The sequence below is a fragment of the Pelodiscus sinensis genome, chromosome 18, assembly GCF_049634645.1.
Source record: "Pelodiscus sinensis isolate JC-2024 chromosome 18, ASM4963464v1, whole genome shotgun sequence".
In the NCBI taxonomy this organism is placed as follows: Eukaryota; Metazoa; Chordata; order Testudines; family Trionychidae; genus Pelodiscus; species Pelodiscus sinensis.
In genome coordinates this window covers 31,877,367-31,904,055 of record NC_134728.1, presented here as the reverse complement: position 1 = coordinate 31,904,055, position 26,689 = coordinate 31,877,367, and the positions used below count along the sequence as shown (strand labels likewise).

The 26,689-nt window shown below is 66.5% G+C and overlaps 1 protein-coding gene across 2 annotated transcripts in view; it reads left to right on the top strand.

The window, feature by feature from the left end:
• LOC102458767 (fer-1-like protein 4) overlaps window positions 1–26,689 on the top strand; it is a 107,016-nt gene that overhangs the window by 31,091 nt on the left and 49,236 nt on the right. For both annotated transcript variants that reach the window (XM_075901461.1, XM_075901460.1), the window contains exons 14-25: window positions 3,190–3,376; window positions 6,357–6,733; window positions 8,121–8,229; window positions 8,835–9,033; window positions 10,746–10,866; window positions 11,000–11,100; window positions 11,416–11,503; window positions 12,679–12,795; window positions 15,549–15,701; window positions 16,252–16,435; window positions 20,366–20,490; window positions 21,048–21,182. In XM_075901461.1, coding sequence (XP_075757576.1) covers window positions 3,190–3,376; window positions 6,357–6,733; window positions 8,121–8,229; window positions 8,835–9,033; window positions 10,746–10,866; window positions 11,000–11,100; window positions 11,416–11,503; window positions 12,679–12,795; window positions 15,549–15,701; window positions 16,252–16,435; window positions 20,366–20,490; window positions 21,048–21,182 — 1,896 coding nt within the window. The remainder of the gene's footprint in view (window positions 1–3,189; window positions 3,377–6,356; window positions 6,734–8,120; window positions 8,230–8,834; window positions 9,034–10,745; window positions 10,867–10,999; window positions 11,101–11,415; window positions 11,504–12,678; window positions 12,796–15,548; window positions 15,702–16,251; window positions 16,436–20,365; window positions 20,491–21,047; window positions 21,183–26,689) is intronic.

Genomic DNA, 26,689 nt, shown 5'->3' with positions numbered 1-26,689 from the left:
TACCCTCTGGACCTTACCCACAAATCACGCTGGGCCAATCCTTTAGAATCTCTGATCTAAAGGTTTATTATTACAAGAAAGAAAAGCCTGAGAGTAAGGTTATTAAAGTACAGTACGTTACATGCACCGAATCTCCCAGTTCTCGATGCAGGCTCTAGCAGAGATGTTGCAACTGCTGGTTTAAAAGTTCTTATTGCACATCCTACGATCAGGATGGGTTCACAGGTCTTTCGGGCCCTTCAATCCCTGCAATGCTGCCTCTGGGATGAAGTGCTGAGCTGAAGACAAAATGGCATCGACCACATGGCCTCTTTATACCCCCTTTCTGGCCTCTTCTTGTATGCAGCAGGTCACCTGGTCAGAGGCCAATCTCTGTGTTTCCTGCTGGCTGCTCTCAGGTGACAGCCCCCATTCTTTGGGTGTGTCTTTGGCCCATCAAGTGCCATTGTCCCACAGGGCCTAGCTAATCAGCCTGTCCATAGCAATGCTTAACCACATTCAGAGAAATATTCAGCTCCCACACAGATTACAGATTCCTACCTACACACACAGACATTATACACTCACATAAATAGCGTACATAAGATCAACAAACAATAAGCTCCCATTCAATACCCCACATGGCTCCCTTTTATACCAATTTCTGGGGCCAACACCCCCACATATGGGTGCAGCAGCGATCTGGCTGCTCCCCTCAAATTTGGCAACGTGACACCGTGCTCAGTCGCTCAGCTCCTGCCCGCCCCGCCCGTGCTTAGTAGCTCATCTCCCGCCTGCCCCGCCCCACCCGTGCTCAGTCGCTCAGCTCCCGCCCGCCCCACCCCTGCTCAGTCGCTCAGCTCCCGCCTGCCCTGCCCCGCCCGTGCTCAGTTGCTCAGCTCCCGCCTGCCCCGCCCCTGCTCAGTCGCTCAGATCCCGTCCTACCCCGCCCGTGCTCAGTCACTCAGCTCCCACCCGCCCCGCCCGTGCTCAGTCGCTCAGCTCCCGCCTGCCCTGCCCCGCCCGTGCTCAGTTGCTCAGCTCCCGCCTGCCCCGCCCCTGCTCAGTCGCTCAGATCCCGTCCTACCCCGCCCGTGCTCAGTCACTCAGCTCCCGCCCGCCCTGCCCCTGCTGGGTCGCTCAGTTTCCGCCTGCTCCACCCGTGCTCAGTCACTCAGCTCCCACCCGCACCGCCCGTGCTCAGTCGCTCAGCTCCCGCCTGCCCTGCCCGGCCCGTGCTCAGTTGCTCAGCCCCCGCCCGCCCCACCGCTGCTCAGTCACTCAGCTCCCGCCCGCCCTGCCCCGCCCGTGCTCAGTCACTCAGCTCCCACCCGCACCGCCCGTGCTCAGTCGCTCAGCTCCCGCCTGCCCTGCCCGGCCCGTGCTCAGTTGCTCAGCCCCCGCCCGCCCCACCGCTGCTCAGTCACTCAGCTCCCGCCCGCCCTGCTCCGCCCGTGCTCAGTTGCTCAGCTCCCACCCACCCTGCCCTGCCCATGCTTAGTCGCTCAGCTCCCGCCCGCCCCGCCCGTGCTCAGTCACTCAGCTCCCGCCCGCCCCGCCCGTGCTCAGTCGCTCAGCTCCCACCCGCCCTGTCCTGCCCGTGCTCAGTCGCTCAGCTCCTGCCCGCCCTGCCCGGCCCGTGCTCAGTCGCTCAGCTCCCACACCGCCTTGCCCCGCCCGTGCTCAGTCGCTCAGATCCCGCCCTGCCCCGCCCATGCTCAGTCGCTCAGCTCCCGCCCGCCCCACCCCATCTCAGTCGCTCAGCTTCCGCCTGCTCCGCCCGTGCTTAGTCGCTCAGATCCCGCCCTGCCCCGCCCGTGCTCAGTCACTCAGCTCCCACCCGCCCCGCTCGTGCTCAGTCGCTCAGCTCCCGCCTGCCCTGCCCCGCCCGTGCTCAGTTGCTCAGCTCCCACCCGCCCCGCCCCACCCGTGCTCAGTTGCTCAGCTCCCGCCCGCCCCACCTCTGCTCAGTCGCTCAGATCCCGCCCTGCCCCGCCCGTGCTCAGTCGCTCAGCTCCCGCCTGCCCTGCCCCACCCGTGCTCACTTGCTCAGCTCCCGCCCGCCCCACCCCTGCTGGGTCGCTCAGTTTCCGCCTGCTCCACCCGTGCTCAGTCGCTCAGATCCCACCCGCACCGCCCGTGCTCAGTCGCTCAGCTCCCGCCTGCCCTACCCCGCCCGTGCTCAGTTGCTCAGCTCCCGCCCGCCCTGCCCCGCCCGTGCTCAGTTGCTCAGCTCCTACCTGCCCTGCCCCGCCCGTGCTTAGTCGCTCAGCTCCTGCCCGCCCCGCCGATGCTCAGTCGCTCAGCTCCCGTACCGCCCTGCCCCGCCCGTGCTTAGTCGCTCAGCTCCCGCCCGCCCTGCCCCTGCTGAGTCGCTCAGCTCCTGCCCGCCCCGCTCAGTCACTCACCTCCCGCCCGCCCCACCCGTGCTCAGTCGCTCAGCTCCCGCCCGCCCCACCCCTGCACAGTCGCTCAGGTCCTGCCCGCCCTGCCCCGCCCGTGCTTAGTCGCTCAGCTCCCGCCCGCCCCGCCCGTGCTCAGTCACTCAGCTCCCACCCGCTCTGTCCTGCCCGTGCTCAGTCGCTCAGCTCCTGCCCGCCCTACCCGGCCCATGCTCAGTCGCTCAGCTCCCGCCCACCCCTGCTCAGTCGCTCAGCTCCCGCCCGCCCCACCCGTGCTCAGTCGCTCAGCTCCCGCCCACCCCGCCCCTGCACAGTTGCTCAGCTCCCGCCCGCCCCGCTCGTGCTCAGTCGCTCAGCTCCTGCCCGCCCTGCCCTGCCCGTGTTCAGTCGCTCAGCTCCCGCCCGCCCCGCCCGTGCTCAGTCGCTCAGCTCCCGCCTGCCCTGCCCTGCCCGTGCTCAGTCGCTCAGCTCCCGCCCGCCCCACCCCTGCTGAGTCGCTCAGCTCCCGCCCGCCCTGCCCCGCCCCTGCTCAGTTGCTCAGCTCCCGGCTGCTCCGCCCTGCTCTGTCGCTCAGCTCCTGCAGCTGGCCCCACGTGGCTTTGCTATGTGCCCACACTGGAGGCTGCCACCTGTCCCCAGTGCCCCAGGGCCCATAGCCACATGCTCAGGGAATCCTTTCAGCGGTGGGGGTTCTGCACAGGTTTTCCCACAGTGCTGCTGTGATTTTTCTGGTACCCGTGGCCTGCTTGGGTGTCCCTGGCGTTCTGGATCTGGGCCCCGGGCAGGCCTCACATCTCTCTGTGCCCAGGGGGAGACCTCGGTGGAAAACAACACGGTGGAGCCAGAATGGAACGAGCAAATTAGCTTCATCGAGATGTTCCCCCCTCTCGCCAGAAAAATCAAAGTGCAGGTATTGGACGATGCCAACATCGGGGATGTGGCGCTTGCGACGCACTTCATTGACCTGCAGCAGATCTCTGACCCTGGGAGGAATGGTGAGTGCTGTGCACCCCTCGTTTGGGCGTGTCCCAGCCACGGGGAGTCCCCGCAGCATCTCCCGGGTCAAAGCCATTCTACTCCCCACCCCCACTCCCCGCGTGCATCTGCCACGGCTGTGTGTGCCCCTGCCAGAGCGGGAGGCCCCGACTGCCTGTGGGGAACTGCCCACAAGGGTCTGTGGATAGAGTACCAGTGGGGGCTGCTGGGGTATCATAGAATCATAGAATCATAAAACTGGAAGAGACCTCAGAAGGTCATCAAGTCCAGCCCCCTGCTCTAGGCAGGACCAATTCCAACTAAATCAACCCGGCCAGGGCTTTGTCAAGCCGAGACTTAAACACCTCTAGGGATGGAGACTCCACTACTTCCCTAGGTAACCCATTCCAGTGCTTCACCACCCTCCTAGCGAAATCGTTTTTCCTAATATCCAACCTGGACCTCTCCCACCGCAACTTGAGACCATTGCTTCTTGTTCTGCCACTACTGAGAACAGCCTCTCTCCATCCTCTTTGGAACCCCCTTCAGGAAGTTGAAGGCTGCTATCAAATCCCCCCTCACTCTTCGCTTCTGCAGACTAAACAGACCCAAGTCCCTCAGCCTCTCCTCATAAGTCATATGCTCCAGCCCCCTAATCATTTTGGTTGCCCTCCGCTGGACCCTCTCCAATGCGTCCACATCCTTTTTGTAGTGGGGGGCCCAGAACTGGACACAATACTCCAGATGCAGCCTCACCAGAGCCGAATAAAGGGGAATGATGACATCTCTGGATCTGCTGGCAATGCTCCTCTTAATGCAACCTAATACGCCATTAGCCTTCTTGGCTACAAGGGTACACTGTTGACTCATATCCAGCTTCTCATCCACTGTAACCCCCAGGTCCTTTTCTGCAGAACTACTACTTAACCGGTTGGTCCCCAGCCTGTAACAATACTTGGGATTCTTCCGTCCCAAGTGCAGGACTCTACACTTGTCCTTGTTGAACCTCATCAGATTTCTTGTGGCCCAATCCTCCAATTTGTCTAAGTCATTCTGTACCCTATCTCTGCCCTTAAGCGTATCTACCTCTCCCCCCAGCTTAGTGTCATCCGCAAACTTGCTGAGGGTGCAATCTATCCCCTCATCCAGGTCATTAATAAAGATATTGAATAAAACCGGTCCTAGAACCGAACCTTGGGGCACTCCGCTAGAAGAGGCAAGAATATTGTGGGAGACGGTATCAAAAGCTTTGCTAAAGTTAAGGTCTATCACATCCACTAACTTCCCCATGTCCACCGAGCCAGTTACCTCATCATAGAAGCTAATCAGATTGGTCAGGCACGACTTTCCCCTTGTGAATCCATGCTGACTATTCCTAATCACTTTCCTCTCTTCCAAGTGCCTCAATATGGATTCCTTAAGGATCCCTTCCATGATTTTTCCAGGAACCGAGGTAAGACTGACCGGCCTATAGTTCCCTGGATCGTCCTTCTTCCCTTTTGTGAAGATGGGCACTACATTTGCCTTTTTCCAGTCATCCGGGGTTTCTCCCGATCTCCACGACTTTTCAAAGATAATAGCCAAAGGCTCCACAATGACATTTGCCAACTCCCTCAGTACCCTCGGATGCATTAAGTCCGGACCCATGGATTTGTGTACGTTTAGCTTTTCTAAATAGTTCCTAACCTGTTCTTTACCCACCACGGGCTGTCCATCTTCATCCCATCTTGCTGAAGTCCAGGAGCCGACCTTGTCCGTGAATACAGAGGCAAAGAAAGCATTGAGTACTTCAACTTTCCCCACATCATCTGTCACTAGGTTACCTCCTTCATCCATTAGGAGCTGCACACCCTCTCTGATCACCTTCTTCTTGTTGACATGCCTGTAGAAACCTTTCTTGTTATCCTTCACATCCTTAGCCATCGCAATTCCATTTGTGCTTTCGCCTTCCTGATAACCCCCCGGCATTCTCAAGCTATACATTTAAACCCCTCCCTGGTCATTTGTCCAAGTTTCCACTTTTTGTAAGCTTCCTTTTTGTGCTTAAGTTCACCAAGGATTTCCCCTGTAAGCCCCCTCCTACCATGTTTGCTTCTCTTGCTACGCGTCAGGATGGTTTCTTTCTGTCCCTTCAATAAGGCTTCTTTAAAATACTGCCAGCTGTCCTGGACTCCTTTCCCCTTCATGTTAACATCCCAGGGCATTCTGCCCATCAGACCTTGGAGGGAGTCAAAATCTGCTTTTCTGAAGTCCAGGGTGTGTATTTTACTACTCCCTTTGGTCAGGATCCTGAAATCTACCATCTCATGATCACTGCCGGTACCGGTGGGGCTAGGCCATGTGGGTCTGTGGATAGCTTGCCGGTGGAGTACTGTTGGGTTTAGGCCATGTGGGTCTGTGGGTGGGGTACTGGTGTGGGGCTGGTGGGGGTTGGATATGTGGGTCTGTGGATTGCGTACCGGTGTGGGGCTGGTGGGGCTGGCTGTGTGGGTCTGGATCGAGTAGTGGTGGCAGACCGGTGGGGCTAGGCCATGTGGGTCTGTGGGTGGGGTACCAGTGGGGTGCCGGTGGGGTTAGCCATGTGGGTCTATGGGTGGGGTACCAGTGGGGTGCCGGTGGGGTTAGCCATGTGGGTCTGTGCGGGGGTACCGGTGGAGTTAGCCATGTGGGTCTGTGGGTAGAGTAGTGGTGGGGGACAGGTGGGGTTAGCCATGTGGGTCTGTGGGTGGGGTGCTGGTGGGGTTAGCCATGTGGGTCTGTGGGTGGGGTACCGGTGGGGTTAGCCATGTGGGTCTGTGGGTGGGGTACCGGTGGGTACCAGTGGGGGTACGCCATGTGGGTCTGTGGATAGCGCACCGTGTGGGGCTGGTGGGGCTGGCCGTGTGGGTCTGTGGATGGGTGTCTGTCTGCCCTGGTTCGGGGCAGGTATCTCTCTGGAAGCTGACCTGCCAGCGAAGGCAAACCTGGCGGCATGTGACGGCAGCGTTTCGGTCCCCGCAGGCTTTAACCCCACCTTCGGGCCGACCTGGGTGCACCTGTACGGCTCGCCCCAGAACTCGGCTCTGCGTGACGTGCACAAGGATCTGAACCAGGGCCTGGGCGAGGGCATCTTCTACCGCGGCCGCATCCTCCTGGCCATCGCGGTGGAGCTGTTCAGCAGCCCCGGCGCCGTGGACAGCAGGCGCAGGGAGGTGCTGAGGGGCGCCCTGAGCAGGCTGACTCTCAAGAAGAAGAGTAAGAAGTCCAAGGAGAAGTCCAAGGCGCGGCCCAAGGAGCAGAGCCAGCGGCAAGGGGCGGACGAGGCCGGCGGCTCCGAGGAGGCCGAGCAGCCCAGCGAGGTGACGGTAGAAGTGGAGGAGCTGCATCCGCTGCCAGAGGTGGGCCCTGCAGGGCCGAGTGGGGGCTGGGGGAAGCGGGTGGCGCTGGGCCACATGGGTTAGGAGGCCCCATGAGAAGTGACGGGATGCGCTGGAAGAGCGCCAGGCCTGCGTGGCAGCCCGGCCTGCGACTGGTGCTGGCTTTGCCCTTTCCTGGTGTGCACAGCCCTTGCTAGGGCTCGAACCCCTCCCCCCTCTTCACCAAGGTCCCCTCTTTTGCTCTGCCTCTTTGTGTCCCAATTCACCCCCCCGCCTTCAAGGCCCCACCCCGTCCCGCCCCTTCAAGGCCCCACCCCGCCCCGCCCCTTCAAGGCCCCACCCCATCCCGCCCCAAGTTCCTGCCCACCCTCCTCTAGTCCCTCCCAGAGCATCGTCCCCATCAGCTGTGGAGCGGGGGCAGGGAACAGCTGTGGTTGGTGGGTGCTGAGTACCCATGCAGTGGCCCCTATGTCTCTGGCATAGGCCAGTCCCTGAGTGTGCAGGAGGGGCTTCCAGAGAGCAGGCTGGGGACACGGGGTCTTGGCAGGAGGGAGAGAGGGGGCAGGAAGAGGCTGGGAGTACAGGGCCCGGGAGGGAGGGATGGTGTAGGAGGGGGCTGGGGGTGCAGGGTCAGGGCAGGAGATAGGGAAAGGACAAGAGCAAGTTGGGGTGTGGGGTCTGGTTGGGAGGGAGGGGGCAGGAGCAGGCTGGGGGTGCAGGGTCAGGGCGGGAGGAAGGGAGGGGCAGGAGCAGGTTGGGGCGTGGGGTCTGGGTGAGAGGGACGGGGCAGGAGCAGGCTGGGGGTGCAGGGTCAGGGCGGGAGGAAGGGAGGGGCAGGAGCAGGTTGGGGCGTGGGGTCTGGGTGAGAGGGACGGGGCAGGAGCAGGTTGGGGGTCTGGGTGGGAGGGAGGGGGAAGGGCCAGGGGCTTGGGGCACTTACCTGGCACAGCTCTCAAGGGGAGAAACTGGTGGCTCCATGTGGCCTGGCTGTTCTAGGCACCGCTCCCATTGGCTGCGATTCCCGGCCAATGGGACCCGCAGGGGCGGAGCCTGCAGGAGGGGCCCGGGGAAATGGCAGCGCGCGGGGCCCAGCATGCAGCCCCGGGCTAAGTGCCCCCTTCGCCAAGGCCTGGCGCTCAGCCCCTGTGGCCCCTTGCGTGGTGCAGCCCTGGGGGAGGCCACAGGCTGTGAGCGTAGCCCAGCGGAAATGGAGGTCCCGCTTTCGGGTCCCCTCCTGCCCCCTGCTGCCCGGGGACCTGAGACCTCAGCTGTGGGCTGCTCCCGCCCCGGAATCCCAGGGGCAGGTCCCGAGTGCTGGCCCGGAGAGTCAGCCTAGGCCAGAGCCACGCTGTTCTGCTGGGGGTAGTTCTGACGGGAGCCTGGCGCGTGGGCCTGTCTCCCCGTCTAGAACGCCCTGGGAGGGAAGGAAGAATTCCTCCTCTTCGCTGCCTTCTTTGAGGTGACCATGATGGACCCCTCCGTAGGCTCCAAGCCCGTCCATTTTGAGATCTCCATCGGTGAGTGCTCTCCAGTTACACGTCACAACGTGTGCGCGTTCCTCAGCTCCGCCCGCTTCTCGCCAGCCACACTCACGCCCTGGCCTGGCCGTGCAGGGCCCTCGCGGTCGTCCGGCTGCCTCAGGCCTCTTCAGGAGGGACTCGCGACTGCAGATCCCTGGGAGTGGGGAGAGCGAGATGGGGGCAGAAGAGGAGGCCAAGGGGCTCAGTGCTCGGGGATGAGGCCAGGCAGCTGCGGGCTCCAGGGAAGGAACCCCTGGAAAAGGCTTGTTCTGGAAAGCCCCGAGTGGGAGTGGGAGGTGGATGCTGGTGCCAGGAAGCTGCCAATGCGCCTGCCCACGTGGAGAGGGTTGGGAGGGCTAAGCAAGGGAAGCTGCTGAGCCTGGCGGGGTCCTTCTGAGTCTAGCCGGGCTGAACGGCTCCCTGTAGCCAGCGTGAGCCGGTAGGACTTGGGGCAGTGTCTGGCCGTCAGCCTGTCCAGCTGGCACGCACCATGGGACAGTGCTCGTCCCTTCGCTGACGGGCGGGCGGCAGGACGGGGGGGTCTGTCAGCTCGGGGCCAGGGCAGGCTCAGCGAAAGCAAGAACCATCAATGTCTTTGCAAGGGAACTGTGGGAAAGCGGAAGAGGTTGTGACCAAGATGCCCAAGAAAGGGGAGAGAGGAGACGGGCCCGAAGACAAACGGCCTTTGCTGGACCCCAGCTCGGACGACGAGCGGGACACTGAGGTGGGGGCCCCCGGCCCCACGGTGCAGAACAGATCTGTGACGGAAAGCCAACGGCCAGAGCCCACCGAATACGACAGGCGAGTCCGTCACACGAGCCCCCTTTGCCTCTTCCTCTCCCGCCAGGCGTTCCCAGGGCTCGGCTTGCCCCGCTGGTGTGCACCCTTCCCAGGGCCTGGGGGCTCAGGAGGGAGTGGGCCCCTCCCTGCCAGGGACCTAGGCCCCGGGGCGCTGGCCGCAGGCCCCCGGGGGGAAGTGGTTCTGCCTAGGGCTGCAGAAGTGCTGGGCTGGGTACACTGTGGAGTTGGGATCTCGTGCTGGGTGGGAGAGTCCAAGGGGTGGGATGGGGGGACCAGCCCGTGGGGCATCTTGGGATCGGGAATCGCCGGGCGGGATGGTGGGGGTCAGAGACAGCAGGAGGAACTCAGTCATGCTGCCCCCGGCTGGCCTCCGAGGCCGTGGGGAGGGAGGGGTTAGGCTGCCAGAGACTCCACTGAGCTTCCTCCCTTGCGTGGAGGCTCCATTTCCTCGCTGAGAGCAAACCCGCTGGCTCCTCCGGCGTGGCCCCGCAGCCATGCAGAGAATGCTGGGCCCCAGCGCTGCGTGCCGGGCCTCGGCCTCCCGCCTGGCGGTGAGCCCACCTCCTGCCTCGGCGCCTTGCTGGGGTGCCGGGGCCAGACAAGCTCAGGCCTAGAGCCTGGCCAAACCACTGTGGGAGATGAGGTCCAGCTGCGAGGCCCCCGGGGGGCTCCACCTCTAGCCCCTGGGAGCTGAGCTAGGCTCACCAGGGAACTTCAGCTCCTCCAGCGCCTGCGCCCCAGTTCTTGGCTCCCCAAGACTCCCACTGAGCTCACTTGGTGCCCGTCTGCCGGGGAGCAGGTCCCTGGGCCTGTGTTTCCGGCACGCAGCCACTGCCTCCCTTTGGGCGTCCGGACAGGAGTCCGAGCTCCCCTTTTCCCCAGGGACTCTGAGGGGGGCTACTTCGCAGCCTCCTGCTGCACCGGAGGAGCCTGCCTCCGAACGCCATCCCAGGAGGTGGAGCACCCCTGGGCCGTCTGCGGAAGTGCAGGAGGGCTCTGAGCATGGTCCCGCCCTCTGGGAAGGGGCTGGGTTCGTGCCACGGAGGCTCCCTTCCTCCACCGTGCGTTGGCATCCCGGGGGGGGGGGGGGCGGCGCATGGGTCTCCCGCCTCTCGGGAGTGCCTGGCCACTCGTCTCTCGTGTTTGGGCCAGTGACGCCACCTGCCCTGCGTGGAACCGCGTCCCGGGAGAGCCGGAGAGCGCCCGCATCGGCCCCTGCGCCCGCTGGGGGGATTCAGCGTGGGTCTCCCACTGTCTGTGCGCGGCTCTACCCCGGGCTGGCGCCCCTGCGCCCGCTGGGGGGATTCAGCGTGGGTCTCCCACTGTCTGTGCGCGGCTCTACCCCGGGCTGGCGCCCCTGCGCCCGCTGGGGGGATTCAGCGTGGGTCTCCCACTGTCTGTGCGCGGCTCTACCCCGGGCTGGCGCCCCTGCGCCCGCTGGGGGGATTCAGCGTGGGTCTCCCACTGTCTGTGCGTGGCTCTACCCCGGGCTGGCGCCCCTGCGCCCGCTGGGGGGATTCAGCGTGGGTCTCCCACTGTCTGTGCGCGGCTCTACCCCGGGCTGGCGCCCCTGCGCCCTGGCCGGGTGTCCTGCCCGCTTGCTTCCCCGAGAAGCGCCCTGAGGCAGCAGCGGGGCGGGTCCCGAGGCGACTGGCGCGCTGGGGTGGCTCTGAGGCTTCCATCCCGTGAGCTGCCCCACCCGCTGCCCGCAGTTCTTACAGCTGCCTGCCCCTGCTGCACGAGAAGCCCTGCGTGTACGTCTGGAGCTCCTGGGAAGATCACACTTGGCGGCTCTACAATTCCAACTGGATTGTCAAGCTGGCGGAACGCCTGGTAACGTAGCGTGGGGCGGGGGGGCTCCCCCGGGGCTCGGGTGTCTTGGCCACAGGCTCCTCCTCGGGGATTCTGGGGGGTGGGACGCAGGCGCCTGTCCCAGGGACGGGCTGACCCCACACGTGTCTCCCAGGACCGCGGGCTGGACGACGTGGAGATGCTCCTGAGGAGGCCCAAGTCCAAAGCAGAAGACAGACTCAAGCAGGTGCTGGAGGAGCTTGTCGCTGGCTGCCGGTCAGTGAGTCCCTGCTCTTGGGCCCTTCTGAAATGGGTTTGGCTCAGTGTTGCCACAGCCCCCGCCCTCCCCGGGGAAGGGGAAGGCCCATCACTAGTCCCGTGGGCGTCTGAGGGCTGCGGCGTGGCCTGGTCCCTGGCCTGGTCCCCGCACAGGCTGCAGGGCGACGCGCAGAACCCACCTGCCCATCGCGGGAAGGCGCTCGGGGCTGAGCTGGGCGGCCGGCCTGCGATTGGAGCCCCTCCTGCGGGGGGGACTCCTCTTCAACCCTCCCCCCGCCCGACGGGGACGTGACCCTGGCTCTCTCCGCCCAGGCAGTATTCGCTGAACGCGGAGAAGAAAGCCATGCCCCGTCCCAACACCCTGGACAGATGCCGGCAGAAATCACTGGCCCACAACATTGTAAGTGGGGTGGGGCCTGTCGGGCTGAGAGGGGGGACTGGGTGGGCGCTGCCCCGGAGAGCAGCTTGGGGCGCAGCACGGAGCCCTGCACCAATGTGCTGCCTCGGCACCCCCGAACCGCCCTGGAAACGCAGCCCCCGAACCCGCGCTGCTTTTCACTGTGCTGCCCCAGTCAGCCAGGGGCATGCGGGGCTGGGCGGGGTGTGACGGGGCCGTGTGGGGCGGGGCTCAGGGTGGGGCGTGACGGGGTCAGGCTCAGGGCGGGGTATGGCGGAGCCGTGTGGGGCGGGGCTCAGGGTGGGGTGTGACAGGGCCATGTGGGGCGGGGCTCAGGGTGGGGTGTGACGGGGCCGTGTGGGGCGGGGCTCAGGTGGGGTGTGACGGGGTCAGGCTCAGGGCGGGGTATGGCGGAGCCGTGTGGGGCGGGGCTCAGGGTGGGGTGTGACGGGGTCAGGATCAGGGCAGGGTATGGCGGGGCCGTGTGGGGCCGGGCTCAAAGTGGGGTGTTGCGGGGCCTGTGCATCCTGTGCTGGAGTCGGGAGGGCGGGGCAGGCCGGGGGCTGCAGGAGGGCGGAGACGCTGGGGGTGCGGGAGGGCGGGGCAGGCTGGGGAGCGGGAGGGTGGAGAGGCCAGGGGGCGCAGGAGGGCGGGGCAGGCCGGGGGGCACGAGGGCGGAGAGGCCGGGGGGCGGGAGGGCGGGGCAGGCTGGGGGGCACGAGGGCGGAGAGGCCGGGGGGCGGGAGGGCGGGGCAGGCTGGGGGGCACGAGGGCGGAGAGGCCGGGGGGCGGGAGGGCGGGGCAGGCTGGGGGGCACGAGGGCGGAGAGGCCGGGGGGCGGGAGGGCGGAGAGGCCGGGGGCGCGGGAGGGCGGGGCAGGCTGGGGGGCATGAGGGTGGAGAGGCCGGGGGGCACGGGAGGGCGGGGCAGGCTGGGGGGCGCGGGAGGGCGGGACAGCCGGGGGGCGCGGGAGGGCGGGGCAGCCGGGGGCGGGAGGGCGGAGAGGCCGGGGGGCGCGGGAGGGCGGAGAGGCCGGCGGTGGGAGGGCGGAGAGGCCGGGGGGCGCGGGAGGGTGGAGAGGCCGGAGGCGCGGGAGGGCGGAGAGGCCGGGGGCGGGAGGGCGGAGAGGCCGGAGGCGCGGGCGGGTGGCTGGCGTGTGACGGGCGCTCTCTGTGCAGCTCCTGTGCGCCAGGCAGGGCTTGCGCGTGAGGAGGCGGCTGACTCGCGCCAGCGTGAAGGAGAAGGTGGCTGAGGCCAAGCGGATCCTGGCCAAGCTGCGCGCCTTGGCTAAAGAGGTACCGTGCTGCCCGGCGGCGGGCGACCCCCGCGTCTGCGCAGTCATGCAGGGCTGGGCTCCTCGTGGGGGGCTGGGCTCTCTCCGCAGGTGGCCTCTGAATCCTTTGTCTGATGCAAGCCCCCGCTGTGAGCGTGGGGTCAGTGCCCGACACACCAGGCTGCTGGAGGCGGCTCATGCCTGCCCCCGAGTAGCTGCCCCCCAGCCTGCTGGGGAGGGGCAGAGCGTGCTGGATCCCTTCACACGGCTCTCCCCAGGCGGCCCCCTGCATTGGCTTGCCTGCGAGCACTAGCGAACAGCCCTGGCGCGCCCTGGGCAGGCAGCCACGTGGCCCGTCCACGCCTGGCAGAAGACCCTGATCGCCGGCAGCCCTGCCAGCCGCACGGTGCGGGGTGCGTGAGAGGATGGTAGAACAGATGGCTCTAAGTCAGGGGTGTCCAAACTTTTTTCAAAGAGGGCCAGATTTGAAGAAGTGAACATGCGTGAGGGCCGTCCCCGCACTCTCAGCCCCAAGGCGGAGGGCCCGCAGGGTCGGAGGCGGGTGGAGAGCGCAGGGCACGCCGGCCTCATGGCGGCCCGGGAGCAGGGCGAACCCGCAGCCGAGCGGGGGAGCAGGGCTGCGGACATGCCCTAAAGAGTAGGCTCTAGGACCGCGGAGGCCATGGGCAGCGGCGGCACAGCTGGAAGCGGCGCGCTGGGCATGCCAGTTCAAAAGAGTGCTGGGGAGCCAGGAGAGGGGGAGGAAGCGGGGGCCGTATTAAATCGGAACACGGGCCGCAATTGGCCCGCGGGCCGGACTTTGGACATGCCTGCTCTAAGTGGTGGGGAAATAGCGGATCTGCTGTGATTTGTGAGCAGAGCCTAGTGCTCCCCAGCCGACCTGTAATGCTGCTGTCGGACACGGCCCCCTGCCCTTTGGCCGCAGGGCCTGCTCGGGGACCCCCCTCCAGGCCTGGTCTGTGCTGGGCACCTTCTGGGAGTCCTGAGCTGTCAATTCACAGTGAGCAGGCGGCTGGGCCTTGCAGTCACAGCTTCCCCATGGCGCAGTTTGACTCACTTTGCAGACGTAATTCCTGAGGCCGGGGAGAACCCAGCCTGGATGCTCCTTCGTAGCTGGGAGCCTGACCTGGGCCCAGCAGCGTCCCTGGCCCCGGTTCCCACCACGCGCTGGGAAAGTCCCGCTCGCGCCTGCGTCCCCACCAGTGCTCCATCCGGGGTGTGGTGGCGCGTCGGTACCCCGGCCCTGCACCCGTCCGCCAGCCAGTCGAATGGGGGCGTGTACTGCTCCTGCGAGGTGCAGCCGGCCCGGGTTCCATGTGGGCATCGAAGCGAAGGGTCAGGCAGCCTCAGACCCTTGGGGGGGTCCACAGGCCCCCAATGCCCAATACGCAGCTCAGTCTCTTCTCTCCCTGCTTTCCCAGCCAAGACTGACTTCCCCAACCACCCCTTTGCTCAGCCCTTTCCCTCTCTGGTGAGAGCCGCTTGGGCCCTGGTGTGTGACCCGGGGGCCTCGGGGCGACCCCGCTGGGCCATGCTCACAGACAGAGCCAGTGGGGTCGCCCCAGCCCAAGCACAGTGCCCTGCGCATGGACTGTACCCCACTGCGTCAGCTAGTCGACAGGCACGTCCACAGGGCTCCGAGGAGGATGCGGACCTCCGCGTACAGCCCCCGCGGGGCCAGCGGGATCCTGCTGACTCCGGCCGCGCGCGGGCGCCTGCTTTGAAATGTACACGAGTCCCAGTGGGAGCTCTTGTGCATTTCAGAGCCACGGAGCCCAGGTCGGGGGACTCCCCAGCTGACCCCAGGTTCTGGGAAAATGCCGCTCAGAGCCCAGGGTCAACTGGGGAGTCCTCAGCTGACCCCGCGCGGTGGCGGCGTTTCAGAGGCAGCCACTGAGCAACTTATCCCCGACTCAACTGTGCGGCGCCGCCCCTTTGAAGTACCCTCCCCCCTTCGCTGCCTCTGTCTCATAGGGGCAGCTGGGGTGGGGGGGAATCGACCAGTCGACAGACTGTCTGGCAAGCAAACGCTTATCGGCTAGTCGACTGGTCCTTAACATCCCCAGCTGGCACCACTCCTGCTGCTAGCCGGGCAGCGTCACTTACAGTGCCCCTTAGTCGAGCGGGGCTAAGTCCCGTTCGCCTGCCTTCGCTCTGCGATGCCCCAGCACTGGGTCCCAGACCTGCCAACCCCAGCACGGGCAAAGCAGCTCCGGCCGCTGAGCAGGTAGGCAGAGGGGATGTGTGCAAGCTGGTCTGCCCCCCTTCCGCACTGGGTGGCAGGAGAGTGCTGTCCCGGCCCCCGGCTCATGCTCCGCAGGCTCCATGCCCCAGTCGCCCGGGGACTCGAGGGTCCTCGCCCCACTGCTTAGTCTCCTGAGAGTCCGTCGGTGAGAACGGGCTGGAGAGTCCAGAGATGCCGACTGACAAACAAGCAGCAGGCCAGGGAACTTTCCAGCCTGCCAGGCTGTGCCGTGCCGAGAGCCCAGTACAGCTGCGTTCAGTGTCGCACGCCAGGCAGTAGCTGTGCCACCGCGCTGCCCAAGCCAGCTCGCGTGGACCCCAGAGTTCCCAAAGGTCCCTACAGCGAGGCCCAAAAGCCCCCGCGAAGCACCCAGCGGGTGATGGGGCGCCGGACGGGCCAGGCACTCAGCAGGGGAGCTTTGCCATGAACTCTGGTGGAAGCAGGGTTGGATCGTATCTCTTCCCTCCCTGAGCTGGGCTCTGAGACGCCGCCTTGTCCATCTCACGCAGCCCCAGTGCACGCTCCCCGACGTCCTGCTCTGGATGTTCAGTAACAACAAGCGAGTGGCGTACACGCGGATCCCTGCCCAGCACGTCCTCTACTCGGTGGTGGAGGAGGAGAAAGGCAAGGACTGCGCGAAGATCCAGACTGTCTTTCTGAAGGTAGCGCGTGTGTGAAACCCCCCCCCCCCCGTTCCTCTGCGCTCGCCCTTCCCCAGCTCCCGGGGGTGGCTCGGGGTCGGAGAGACTTGGCAAGACTAGGAGCCCAGCAGTCTAGCTGCACAGCGAGCTCACTGCTCATTTCAGTCCCAGGCCAGACCAGTGCGCCCTGCTCTGGGGAAAAGCCTCTCCTCCCCCAGGGCGGTTGTTTTGCTTAGAGAAACCAGCACAAAGCCTGGGGAGCATCTGGGCATTTGCAGAACCAAATGGTTTGATTGTTTTGAAAAGCCTACTTTGTTAATATGATGAAAAAATCGAAACATTTTCTTCTGATTTTGCCTTTTATGAAAATAAAATATTTTCAGTTTTGTTTCATGGGCTGTTCTGCTCCGGGACGTAGCATTTGTGGAGTTTCCCAAGAAACGGCCCATCTGGCTGGTGCATTGGTGCCGCGGCGCCCGCTGCCTGTCCTGCCCGGAGTGCGGTGCCAGGCGCGGTGCTGGATCTCCGCGGGGCCTGGCTGTGCAGTGACACCAACATTCTGCTCCCCAAGGTCCCAGGCTCGCGCCCTGGAGAGATCTTTGCAAAACTGGAGATCTACCTGTGGCTGGGGGTGACCAAGTACGTGAAGAACAGCACGGCGGAGCTGCCCGAGGAGTTCAAGCCCGTCTATGAGCGGGGCCAGGCGACGGCCCGGCTCCCAGCACATCTGCCACCCAGCCGGCTCAGCAGGGACGGTGAGCACAGGCCACCCTCATTGCACCCGCCACTCGACCGCCCATGGGTGGCTAAAGTGAGAGCCGGGGCAGCGAGCTGAATGAGTCCTGCCTGCGCACGGCCCTGCCGCCCACATCCTCCCGCTCCCCCTCCCCCGGGCACGGCCCTGCCACCCACATCCTCCCCCTCCCCTTCCCCTGGGCACGGCCCTGCCACTCGCATCCTCCCCCTCCCCCTCCCCGGGCACGGCCCTGCCGCCCGCATCCTCCCCCTCCCCCGGGCACGGCCCTGCTGCCCGCATCCTCCCCCTCCCCCTCCCCAGGGCACGGCCCTGCCGCCCGCATCCTCCCCCTCCCCCTCCCCAGGGCACGGCCCTGCCACCCGCATCCTCCCGCTCCCCCTCCCCAGGGCACGGCCCTGCCACCCGCATCCTCCCGCTCCCCTTCCCCAGGGCACGGCCCTGCCGCCCACATCCTCCCCCTTCCCCTCCCCAGGGCACGGCCCTGCCGCCCACATCCTCCCCCTCCCCCTCCCCTTCCCCTTCCCCAGGGCGCGGCCCTGCCGCCTGCATCCTCCCCCTCCCCAGGGCACGGCCCTGCCACCCGCATCCTCCTCCTCCCCCTCCCCAGGGCACGGCCCTGCCACCCGCATCCTCCCCCTCCCCCTCCCCAGGGCACAGCCCTGCCACCCGCATCCTCCCCCTCCCCCTCCCCAGGGCACGGCCCTGCCACCCGCATCCTCCCCCTCCCCAGGGCATGGCCCTGCCGCCCACATCCTCCCCCTCCCCCTCCCCTTCCCCAGGGCACGGCCCTGCCACCCGCATCCTCCCCCTCCCCCTCCCCCTCCTAACCCTAACCCTAACCATGGAGGGAGTCACATGGCCGGTGGCCAGGTGTGTCTGTGGCCTTCAGAGGCCCATTGTTCCCCAGAGCTCCATGGGCAAACATTCCTGGCCCGTTACTCAAGCACGTTCAGAGAGACGCCCAGTCTCCATCCCCCTACTCCACCCCCGACATTACACAGACGTACGCAGAGCAGATCCACAATCAGAAGAAAGTAGGGTCTTGTCTGACCCCGCGCATGGCCCCTGTGTACCACTCTTGGGGCGAACGCCCCTCCGGGTGCAGCCGTGACCCGGCTGCTCCCCTCACAATCCAATAACGTGACAGGGGGGCAGAGCAGAGTGTGTCTCTGGGCTTTAAAGTTCTAGCAGAATGTCTGGGGAACCCCCCCCCCCCGGGAGAAGGGGGCCCTGTGACCTCACTGGCGGGGCCCCGGGGTCTGACCTGTCCAAGCCCTGCCCAGGAATTCCCTGTCTGCTGAGCCCTGGTGCTGTTCATGCAGATCGCTCCCCAAAGGCCCTGGCGCACGAGTCCTCACCCCAGAGCCCACCTCTGAGCCATGCTGACCCAAAGTGCTTCAGCAGACACCTGTACACGCACTGCCCCTGCCCCTGCCCTCCCAGGGCCGCCTCCCCCCTCGGGGCCTGCCGGGCAGCTCTCCCTCCCGGGGCCGCCTCCCCCCTCGGGGCCTGCCGGGCAGCTCTCCCTCCCGGGGCCACCTCCCCCCCTCGGGGCCTGCCGGGCAGCTCTCCCTCCCGGGGCCGCCTCCCCCCTCGGGGCCTGCCGGGCAGCTCTCCCTCCCGGGGCCGCCTCCCCCCTCGGGGCCCGCCGGGCAGCTCTCCCTCCCAGGGCCACCTCCCCCCTCGGGGCCCGCCGGGCAGCTCTCCCTCCCAGGGCCGCCTCCCCCCTCGGGGCCTGCCGGGCAGCTCTCCCTCCCGGGGCCGCCTCCCCCCTCGGGGCCTGCCGGGCAGCTCTCCCTCCCGGGGCCACCTCCCCCCCTCGGGGCCTGCCGGGCAGCTCTCCCTCCCGGGGCCGCCTCCCCCCTCGGGGCCTGCCGGGCAGCTCTCCCTCCCGGGGCCGCCTCCCCCCTCAGGGCCTGCCGGGCAGCTCTCCCTCCCGGGGCCACCCCCCCCCTCGGGGCCTGCCGGGCAGCTCTCCCTCCCGGGGCCGCCTCCCCCCTCGGGGCCCGCCGGGCAGCTCTCCCTCCCGGGGCCGCCTCCCCCCTCGGGGCCTGCCGGGCAGCTCTCCCTCCCGGGGCCACCCCCCCCCCCCTCGGGGCCTGCCGGGCAGCTCTCCCTCCCAGGGCCGCCTCCCCCCTCGGGGCCCGCCGGGCAGCTCTCCCTCCCGGGGCCGCCTCCCCCCTCGGGGCCTGCCGGGCAGCTCTCCCTCCCGGGGCCACCCCCCCCCCCCTCGGGGCCTGCCGGGCAGCTCTCCCTCCCGGGGCCGCCTCCCCCCTCGGGGCCCGCCGGGCAGCTCTCCCTCCCGGGGCCACCCCCCCCCCCTCGGGGCCTGCCGGGCAGCTCTCCCTCCCAGGGCCGCCTCCCCCCTCGGGGCCCGCCGGGCAGCTCTCCCTCCCGGGGCCGCCTCCCCCCTCGGGGCCCGCCGGGCAGCTCTCCCTCCCGGGGCCGCCTCCCCCCTCGGGGCCTGCCGGGCAGCTCTCCCTCCCGGGGCCGCCTCCCCCCCTCGGGGCCTGCCGGGCAGCTCTCCCTCCCGGGGCCGCCTCCCCCCTCGGGGCCCGCCGGGCAGCTCTCCCTCCCGGGGCCGCCTCCCCCCTCGGGGCCTGCCGGGCAGCTCTCCCTCCCGGGGCCGCCTCCCCCCTCGGGGCCTGCCGGGCAGCTCTCCCTCCCAGGGCCGCCTCCCCCCCTCGGGGCCTGCCGGGCAGCTCTCCCTCCCGGGGCCACCCCCCCCCCCCTCGGGGCCTGCCGGGCAGCTCTCCCTCCCGGGGCCACCCCCCCCCCCTCGGGGCCTGCCGGGCAGCTCTCCCTCCCGGGGCCGCCTCCCCCCTCGGGGCCCGCCGGGCAGCTCTCCCTCCCGGGGCCGCCTCCCCCCCTCGGGGCCTGCCGGGCAGCTCTCCCTCCCGGGGCCACCCCCCCCCCCCTCGGGGCCTGCCGGGCAGCTCTCCCTCCCGGGGCCACCCCCCCCCCCCTCGGGGCCTGCCGGGCAGCTCTCCCTCCCGGGGCCGCCTCCCCCCTCGGGGCCCGCCGGGCAGCTCTCCCTCCCGGGGCCGCCTCCCCCCTCGGGGCCCGCCGGGCAGCTCTCCCTCCCGGGGCCGCCTCCCCCCTCGGGGCCTGCCGGGCAGCTCTCCCTCCCGGGGCCGCCTCCCCCCTCGGGGCCTGCCGGGCAGCTCTCCCTCCCGGGGCCGCCTCCCCCCTCGGGGCCTGCCGGGCAGCTCTCCCTCCCAGGGCCGCCTCCCCCCTCGGGGCCTGCCGGGCAGCTCTCCCCCCTCGGGGCCACCTCCCCCCTCGGGGCCCGCCGGGCAGCTCTCCCTCCCGGGGCCGCCTCCCCCCTCGGGGCCTGCCGGGCAGCTCTCCCTCCCGGGGCCGCCTCCCCCCCTCGGGGCCTGCCGGGCAGCTCTCCCTCCCGGGGCCGCCTCCCCCCCTCGGGGCCTGCCGGGCAGCTCTCCCCCCCGGGGCCGCCTCCCCCCCTCGGGGCCTGCCGGGCAGCTCTCCCTCCCGGGGCCGCCTCCCCCCCCTCGGGGCCCGCCGGGCAGCTCTCCCTCCCGGGGCCGCCTCCCCCCCCTCGGGGCCCGCCGGGCAGCTCTCCCTCCCGGGGCCGCCTCCCTCCCCTCGGGGCCTGCGGGGCAGCTCTCCCTCCCAGGGCCGCCTCCCCCCTCGGGGCCCGCCGGGCAGCTCTCCCTCCCGGGGCCACCTCCCCCCCCCCCCTCGGGGCCCGCCGGGCAGCTCTCCCTCCCGGGGCCGCCTCCCCCCTCGGGGCCTGCCGGGCAGCTCTCCCCCCCGGGGCCGCCTCCCCCCTCGGGGCCTGCCGGGCAGCTCTCCCTCCCGGGGCCGCCTCCCCCCTCGGGGCCTGCCGAGCCGCTCTCCCGGGCGGGCTACTGGCAAACCAGCGCCGAGCTCCGAGCAGCCAGTGAGTTGCTCTTTCCCTCCTCAGACTTCAGCTACTTCCAGCTGCGCGCTCACCTGTACCAGGCGCGGGGGATCCTGCCGGCTGACGACAATGGGCTTTCCGACCCCTTTGCCAGGGTGGTGTTTTCGACTCAGTGCCAGACCACCCGGGTAAGGGCTCCCTGGGCCCTCTGCCCCACTGTCCTGGCCAGGTCGCTCACTCTGGGCAGGGGAGACGCTCCAGCTGTCTGACTCGGGCGGTGGAGGCAGCCCCATGGCCTCAGATCCCCTCACAGTCCTGTCCCGGAGGGGCTCTCTTGGGCGCGGGGCTCGTGGCTCAGACGCCTTGGCTTGGCCACCCAATGGGGCTATTGACCTGGCTGCAAGCTGCCAAGTGACCAGAGTGGAGCCTAGCGTCCCCCGTCTTCCCGCAGCCTGCTAGTTCCACGCCTCCGGGAACGTGGGCTTCGCCCATGCTCTGCTGGTCCCGGCCCTGTTCCTTGTGCCTGCCAGGCCCTCTGCTTAGCTGAGCCCAGCCGTGGTCTCAGGAGCTGGCTGCTGCCCAGGGAGCCCTCGTGGCCATCGCCCAAAGGTCCCGGCGATGCCCAGGCGGCACTGGGGGAGGGGTGCGCCGTAGTCCCGCTCGCCCTCGCGCTGGTTCCGTCCCGGCCGTTGGGCCGAGCTGCAGGAGACCAGGAGCTGCATTCACCCGGCCGCTCTCCGCGCAGACCCTGGAGGAAACGCTGAGCCCCTTGTGGAACGAGCTGCTTGTGTACGACCAGCTGGTGATTGATGGGAAGCGAGAGGAGCTGAAGACAGAGACCCCGGTCGTCGTCATCAACATCTTTGACCACAATAAATTCGTAAGTATAAATCGGGGGTTTATACTGCTGCTGCCAACCCTCAGCCTGTCCCGCCCTCAGCCCCTCTGCTGCCCTCAGCCCCTCTGCTGCCCTCAGCCCGTCCCGCCCTCAGCCCCTCTGCTGCCCTCAGCCCGTCCCGCCCTCAGCCCCTCTGCTGCCCTCAACCTGTCCCGCCCTCAGCCCCTCTGCTGCCCTCAGCCCCTGTCCCGCCCTCAGCCCCTCTGCTGCCCTCAGCCCGTCCCGCCCTCAGCCCCTCTGCTGCCCTCAGCCCGTCCTGCCCTCAGCCCCTCTGCTGCCCTCAACCCGTCCCGCCCTCAGCCCCTGTCCCGCCCTCAGCCCCTCACCCGCCCTCAGCCCCTGTCCCACCCTCAGCCCCTGTCCCGCCCTCAGCCCCTCTGCTGCCCTCAACCCGTCCCGCCCTCAGCCCCTCTGCTGCCCTCAGCCCGTCCCGCCCTCAGCCCCTCTGCTGCCCTCAGCCCCTGTCCCGCCCTCAGCCCCTCTGCTGCCCTCAGCCCCTGTCCCGCCCTCAGCCCCTCTGCTGCCCTCAGCCCGTCCCGCCCTCAGCCCCTCTGCTGCCCTCAGCCCGTCCCGCCCTCAGCCCCTCTGCTGCCCTCAGCCCTCCTGTCCCGCCCTCAGCCCCTCTGCTGCCCTCAGCCCGTCCCGCCCTCAGCCCCTCTGCTGCCCTCAGCCCGTCCCGCCCTCAGCCCCTCTGCTGCCCTCAACCTGTCCCGCCCTCAGCCCCTCTGCTGCCCTCAGCCCCTGTCCCGCCCTCAGCCCCTCTGCTGCCCTCAGCCCGTCCCGCCCTCAGCCCCTCTGCTGCCCTCAGCCCGTCCTGCCCTCAGCCCCTCTGCTGCCCTCAACCCGTCCCGCCCTCAGCCCCTGTCCCGCCCTCAGCCCCTCACCCGCCCTCAGCCCCTGTCCCACCCTCAGCCCCTGTCCCGCCCTCAGCCCCTCTGCTGCCCTCAACCCGTCCCGCCCTCAGCCCCTCTGCTGCCCTCAGCCCGTCCCGCCCTCAGCCCCTCTGCAGCCCTCAGCCCCTGTCCCGCCCTCAGCCCCTCTGCTGCCCTCAGCCCCTGTCCCGCCCTCAGCCCCTCTGCTGCCCTCAGCCCGTCCCGCCCTCAGCCCCTCTGCTGCCCTCAGCCCGTCCCGCCCTCAGCCCCTCTGCTGCCCTCAGCCCTCCTGTCCCGCCCTCAGCCCCTCTGCTGCCCTCAGCCCGTCCCGCCCTCAGCCCCTCTGCTGCCCTCAGCCCTCCTGTCCCGCCCTCAGCCCCTCTGCTGCCCTCAGCCTGTCCCGCCCTCAGCCCCTCTGCTGCCCTCAGCCCGTCCCGCCCTCAGCCCCTCTGCTGCCCTCAGCCCGTCCCGCCCTCAGCCCCTCTGCTGCCCTCAACCTGTCCCGCCCTCAGCCCCTCTGCTGCCCTCAGCCCCTGTCCCGCCCTCAGCCCCTCTGCTGCCCTCAGCCCGTCCCGCCCTCAGCCCCTCTGCTGCCCTCAACCTGTCCCGCCCTCAGCCCCTCTGCTGCCCTCAGCCCCTGTCCCGCCCTCAGCCCCTCTGCTGCCCTCAGCCCGTCCCGCCCTCAGCCCCTCTGCTGCCCTCAGCCCGTCCCGCCCTCAGCCCCTCTGCTGCCCTCAACCCCTGTCCCGCCCTCAGCCCCTCTGCTGCCCTCAACCCCTGTCCCGCCCTCAGCCCCTCTGCTGCCCTCAACCCCTGTCCCGCCCTCAGCCCCTCTGCTGCCCTCAGCCCCTGTCCCGCCCTCAGCCCCTCTGCTGCCCTCAACCCGTCCTGCCCTCAGCCCCTGTCCCGCCCTCAGCCCCTCTGCTGCCCTCAGCCCCTGTCCTGCCCTCAGCCCCTCTGCTGCCCTCAGCCCCTGTCCCGCCCTCAGCCCCTCTGCTGCCCTCAGCCCCTGTCCTGCCCTCAGCCCCTCTGCTGCCCTCAGCCCCTGTCCCGCCCTCAGCCCCTCTGCTGCCCTCAGCCCCTGTCCTGCCCTCAGCCCCTCTGCTGCCCTCAGCCCCTCTGCTGCCCTCAGCCCCTGTCCTGCCCTCAGCCCCTCTGCTGCCCTCAACCCGTCCTGCCCTCAGCCCCTCTGCTGCCCTCAACCCGTCCCGCCCTCAGCCCCTCTGCAGCCCTCAGCCCCTGTCCTGCCCTCAGCCCCTCTGCTGCCCTCAGCCCGTCCTGCCCTCAGCCCCTCTGCTGCCCTCAGCCCCTGTCCCGCCCTCAGCCCCTCTGCTGCCCTCAACCCGTCCCGCCCTCAGCCCCTCTGCAGCCCTCAGCCCCTGTCCTGCCCTCAGCCCCTCTGCTGCCCTCAACCCGTCCCGCCCTCAGCCCCTCTGCTGCCCTCAGCCCGTCCTGCCCTCAGCCCCTCTGCTGCCCTCAGCCCCTGTCCCGCCCTCAGCCCCTCTGCTGCCCTCAGCCCGTCCCGCCCTCAGCCCCTCACCCGCCCTCAGCCCCTGTCCCAGCTCAGTGCGCTGGTGTCAGGTGTGTCACGCTGTCGAACCCGCCTGGGGGACCCCGCGTGGCGGTCGCTGGACGTGGGTGGGTGGGTCCCAGCCCCCTCCTGTCACAAGCTCTGAGCCTGCGCTAACCTGAGGAGTCCCTGCCCTGGGTCTGGCTTGGGGCAGCCGAGGGGCCGGGCAGACCCGCGCGGCGCTGTCAGTCTGTTCATAAGGCAACGAGTGCCGAGGGAGCCACCTGCCCCCCAGAACTACCCCAGCGAGCGGCCAAAGCCCAGCTGCCTCCCCCGCCCCCTGCTAAAACTGCCTGGCGAGCGCGATGCCGAGCAGTCCGGGGCATCCCTGCTGAGAGTGGCAGCGCAGCGCCAGCGGCCTTGTGCTTAACCACCAGCAGATCCAGTCCCGGGCTGCAGACCCCACACTGCTCAGGTGGGGTTAGGCTCTCCCAGCCCAGCTCCTGGGAGCCAGGAAATGCCAGAAGAGGCTGCGTGGCCACCGACTGCCTCTCCCCAGGGCCCGCGTCGGGCAGTGTGCGGGGCGAGCCGAAAAGGAGCCGTTGTCTCTAGGCCCCCCTCATCCAGACGAGGAGCTGGAGGGCGCTAGGGATGAGCAGTGGATGGTGGGAAGAAAGGCTGTAGAATGGGGAACTGGATTCCCTCCCTGTCTTCTCCACTCTCTGGGTGATGTTGGGAATGTCACGGCTCAGCGATTTAGCAGGTAGGCACTGCCTGTGTGCGCCTCCTTTTGCAGGGTCCAGCCTGGGACACTAGAGGCCTGATGCGCAGAAGCTGCACATTCCTAGCTGCAGCTGAACTCATTGGTGCTCAGCGCCTCCGATAGAACATCAGAAGGGCCAGACGGGGTCGGACCAAAGGTCCCTCTAGCCCCGTGTCCTGTCTGCCCACAGTGGCCAATGCCAGGTGTCCCAGGGGGAATGAACAGAACAGGCAATCATCACATGATCCCTCCCCTGTCATCCATTTACAGCCTCTGACAAACAGAGACCAGGGACACCATTCCCCATCCTAGCTAATAGACATGGAGGGGTCTGACCTCCACGAATTTATCTAGTTCTTTTTTGAACCCTTTTAAAGTCCTGGTCTTCACAACATCCTCTGGCAAGGAGTTCCACAGATTGACTGTGCACTGCGTGACGAAAAACTTCCTTCTGTTTGTTTTAAACCTACTACCTATTCATTTCATTTGGTGACCCTTAGTTCTTATATTATGGGAACAAGTAAATAACTCTTCCTTATTCACTTTTTCCACACCAGTCATGATTTTATAGACCTCTATCATAACCCCCTTTGTCTCCTCTTTTCTAAGCTGAAAAGTCCCAGTTTTTTCATTTCTCTTTATATAGCCCTGATCCAAATGCCTAATCATTTTGTTGCCCTTTTCTGAATCTTTTCCAATGCCACATCTGTACGCAGTATTCGAGATGTGGGCGTACCATGGTTTTATATAGAGGCAATAAGATATTCTTTGTCTCATTCTCTGTCCATTTTTTAATGATTCCTAACATTCTGTTTGCTTTTTTGACTACTGCCGTACACTGAGTGGATGTTTTCAGAGAACTATCCACAATGACTCCAAGATCTCTCTTGTGAGTAGCTGGAGCCAAAGTAGTCCCCATCATATTGTATGTACAGTTGGGATTATGTTTTCCAATGTGCATTACTGTACATTTACATTGGAGAGGGAGTTCTCCAGATAAAGGAGGAAGCTAATACAGGATCCTTGAGGGAAGTGGCTGTCTGTGTAGTGTGTGTTTGTGTTTGGGGTTTTCTTGCTGTGTGCTGAGCTTGCGTTTGGCTGGTTTTTTGTTTCTTTCTTTTCCCCTTCTCCCCCTCCTCCCCCCCGCCCCACGGAGTGAGTGCTGTGGCTGGCAGGTGGAAGCTGTGAGCTTCTAATCAGGGTTTGCAATCTAGAAGCCTCTGCTCATTGGTTGAGCCTTAATAAGGGGTAGGGGCTATCATGCAGTCCAGGGCTTTATAAAGGAGTGAGTCAGCGATCAGGGAGCTTGCAACCAGGAGCTGCTAATAGGGAGTTTGGAGAGGGAGTTGGGAAGGGGTCGAGATACATTCACCATTCTTTAACATCTTTTCACTACACTCCTGCCCTTCAAGGAGGCATTTAATAACATCTGAGGAATCTCTCAGAAGGAAGGCAGGTATGGATGGTGATAGCTCTGCTGTTGTTACCTGCACAATATGTGCCATGTTTGTCTTCCTCCCGGAAGAAGGGATTTCATCTGCACTAAGTGCAAGCTGGTTGCCATTTTGAAAGAAAAAATGAGAGGACTGGAGGCCCAAGTATTGACCCTACGTTCTGTCAGAGAGGATGAAGACTTCCTCGATAGAAGGCAGCATTTAATCCTGCAGGCACGCCAGGCTGAAGAGCCAGTCAGGGCAGTACAGGACAAGGAAGAAAACTGGCAGCATGTAACCTCTAGAAGGAGAAGAAGGCCAACTCAAGTGTCCCCCATACCTGTAGAGATAAGGAACCGCTTTCAGGCTCTCTCCACAGGCACTGTGGTGGAAAATGCTTTGGCAGGAATCTCTCAGGGAAGAAATCAGAAGGGAACACCATTTACCGGAAGGCATGGGATGCGCAGTCCTAGGGATGGGGGTTCCACGACCACCCCCCCAAAAGAAGACAACGGGTGGTGGTCAAGGACTCCCTCCTGAGAGGGACTGAGCCATCCATCTGCCGTCCAGACCTGCAATCTCGAGAAGTGTGCTGCTTACTGTGAGCTCGCATTCAGGATGTGACTGAGAGTCTTCTGAAAGTGATTAAACATTTGGATCGCAAGCCCTTCCTGCTTCTCCATGTAGGAACTAGCGATACGGCCAAGAATGACCTTGAGCAGGTCACAGCAGATGATGTAGCGCTGGGAAGAAGGATCAAGGAACCTGAAGCGCAAGTGGTGTTCTCGTCCATCCTTCCGGTTGAAGGAAAAGGTCCGGGTAGGCATCGTCGAATTGAGGAAGTAAATGCATGGCTGTGCAGGTGGTGTCGGAGAGAGGGCTTTGGTTTCTTCGACCATGGGACTCTCTTC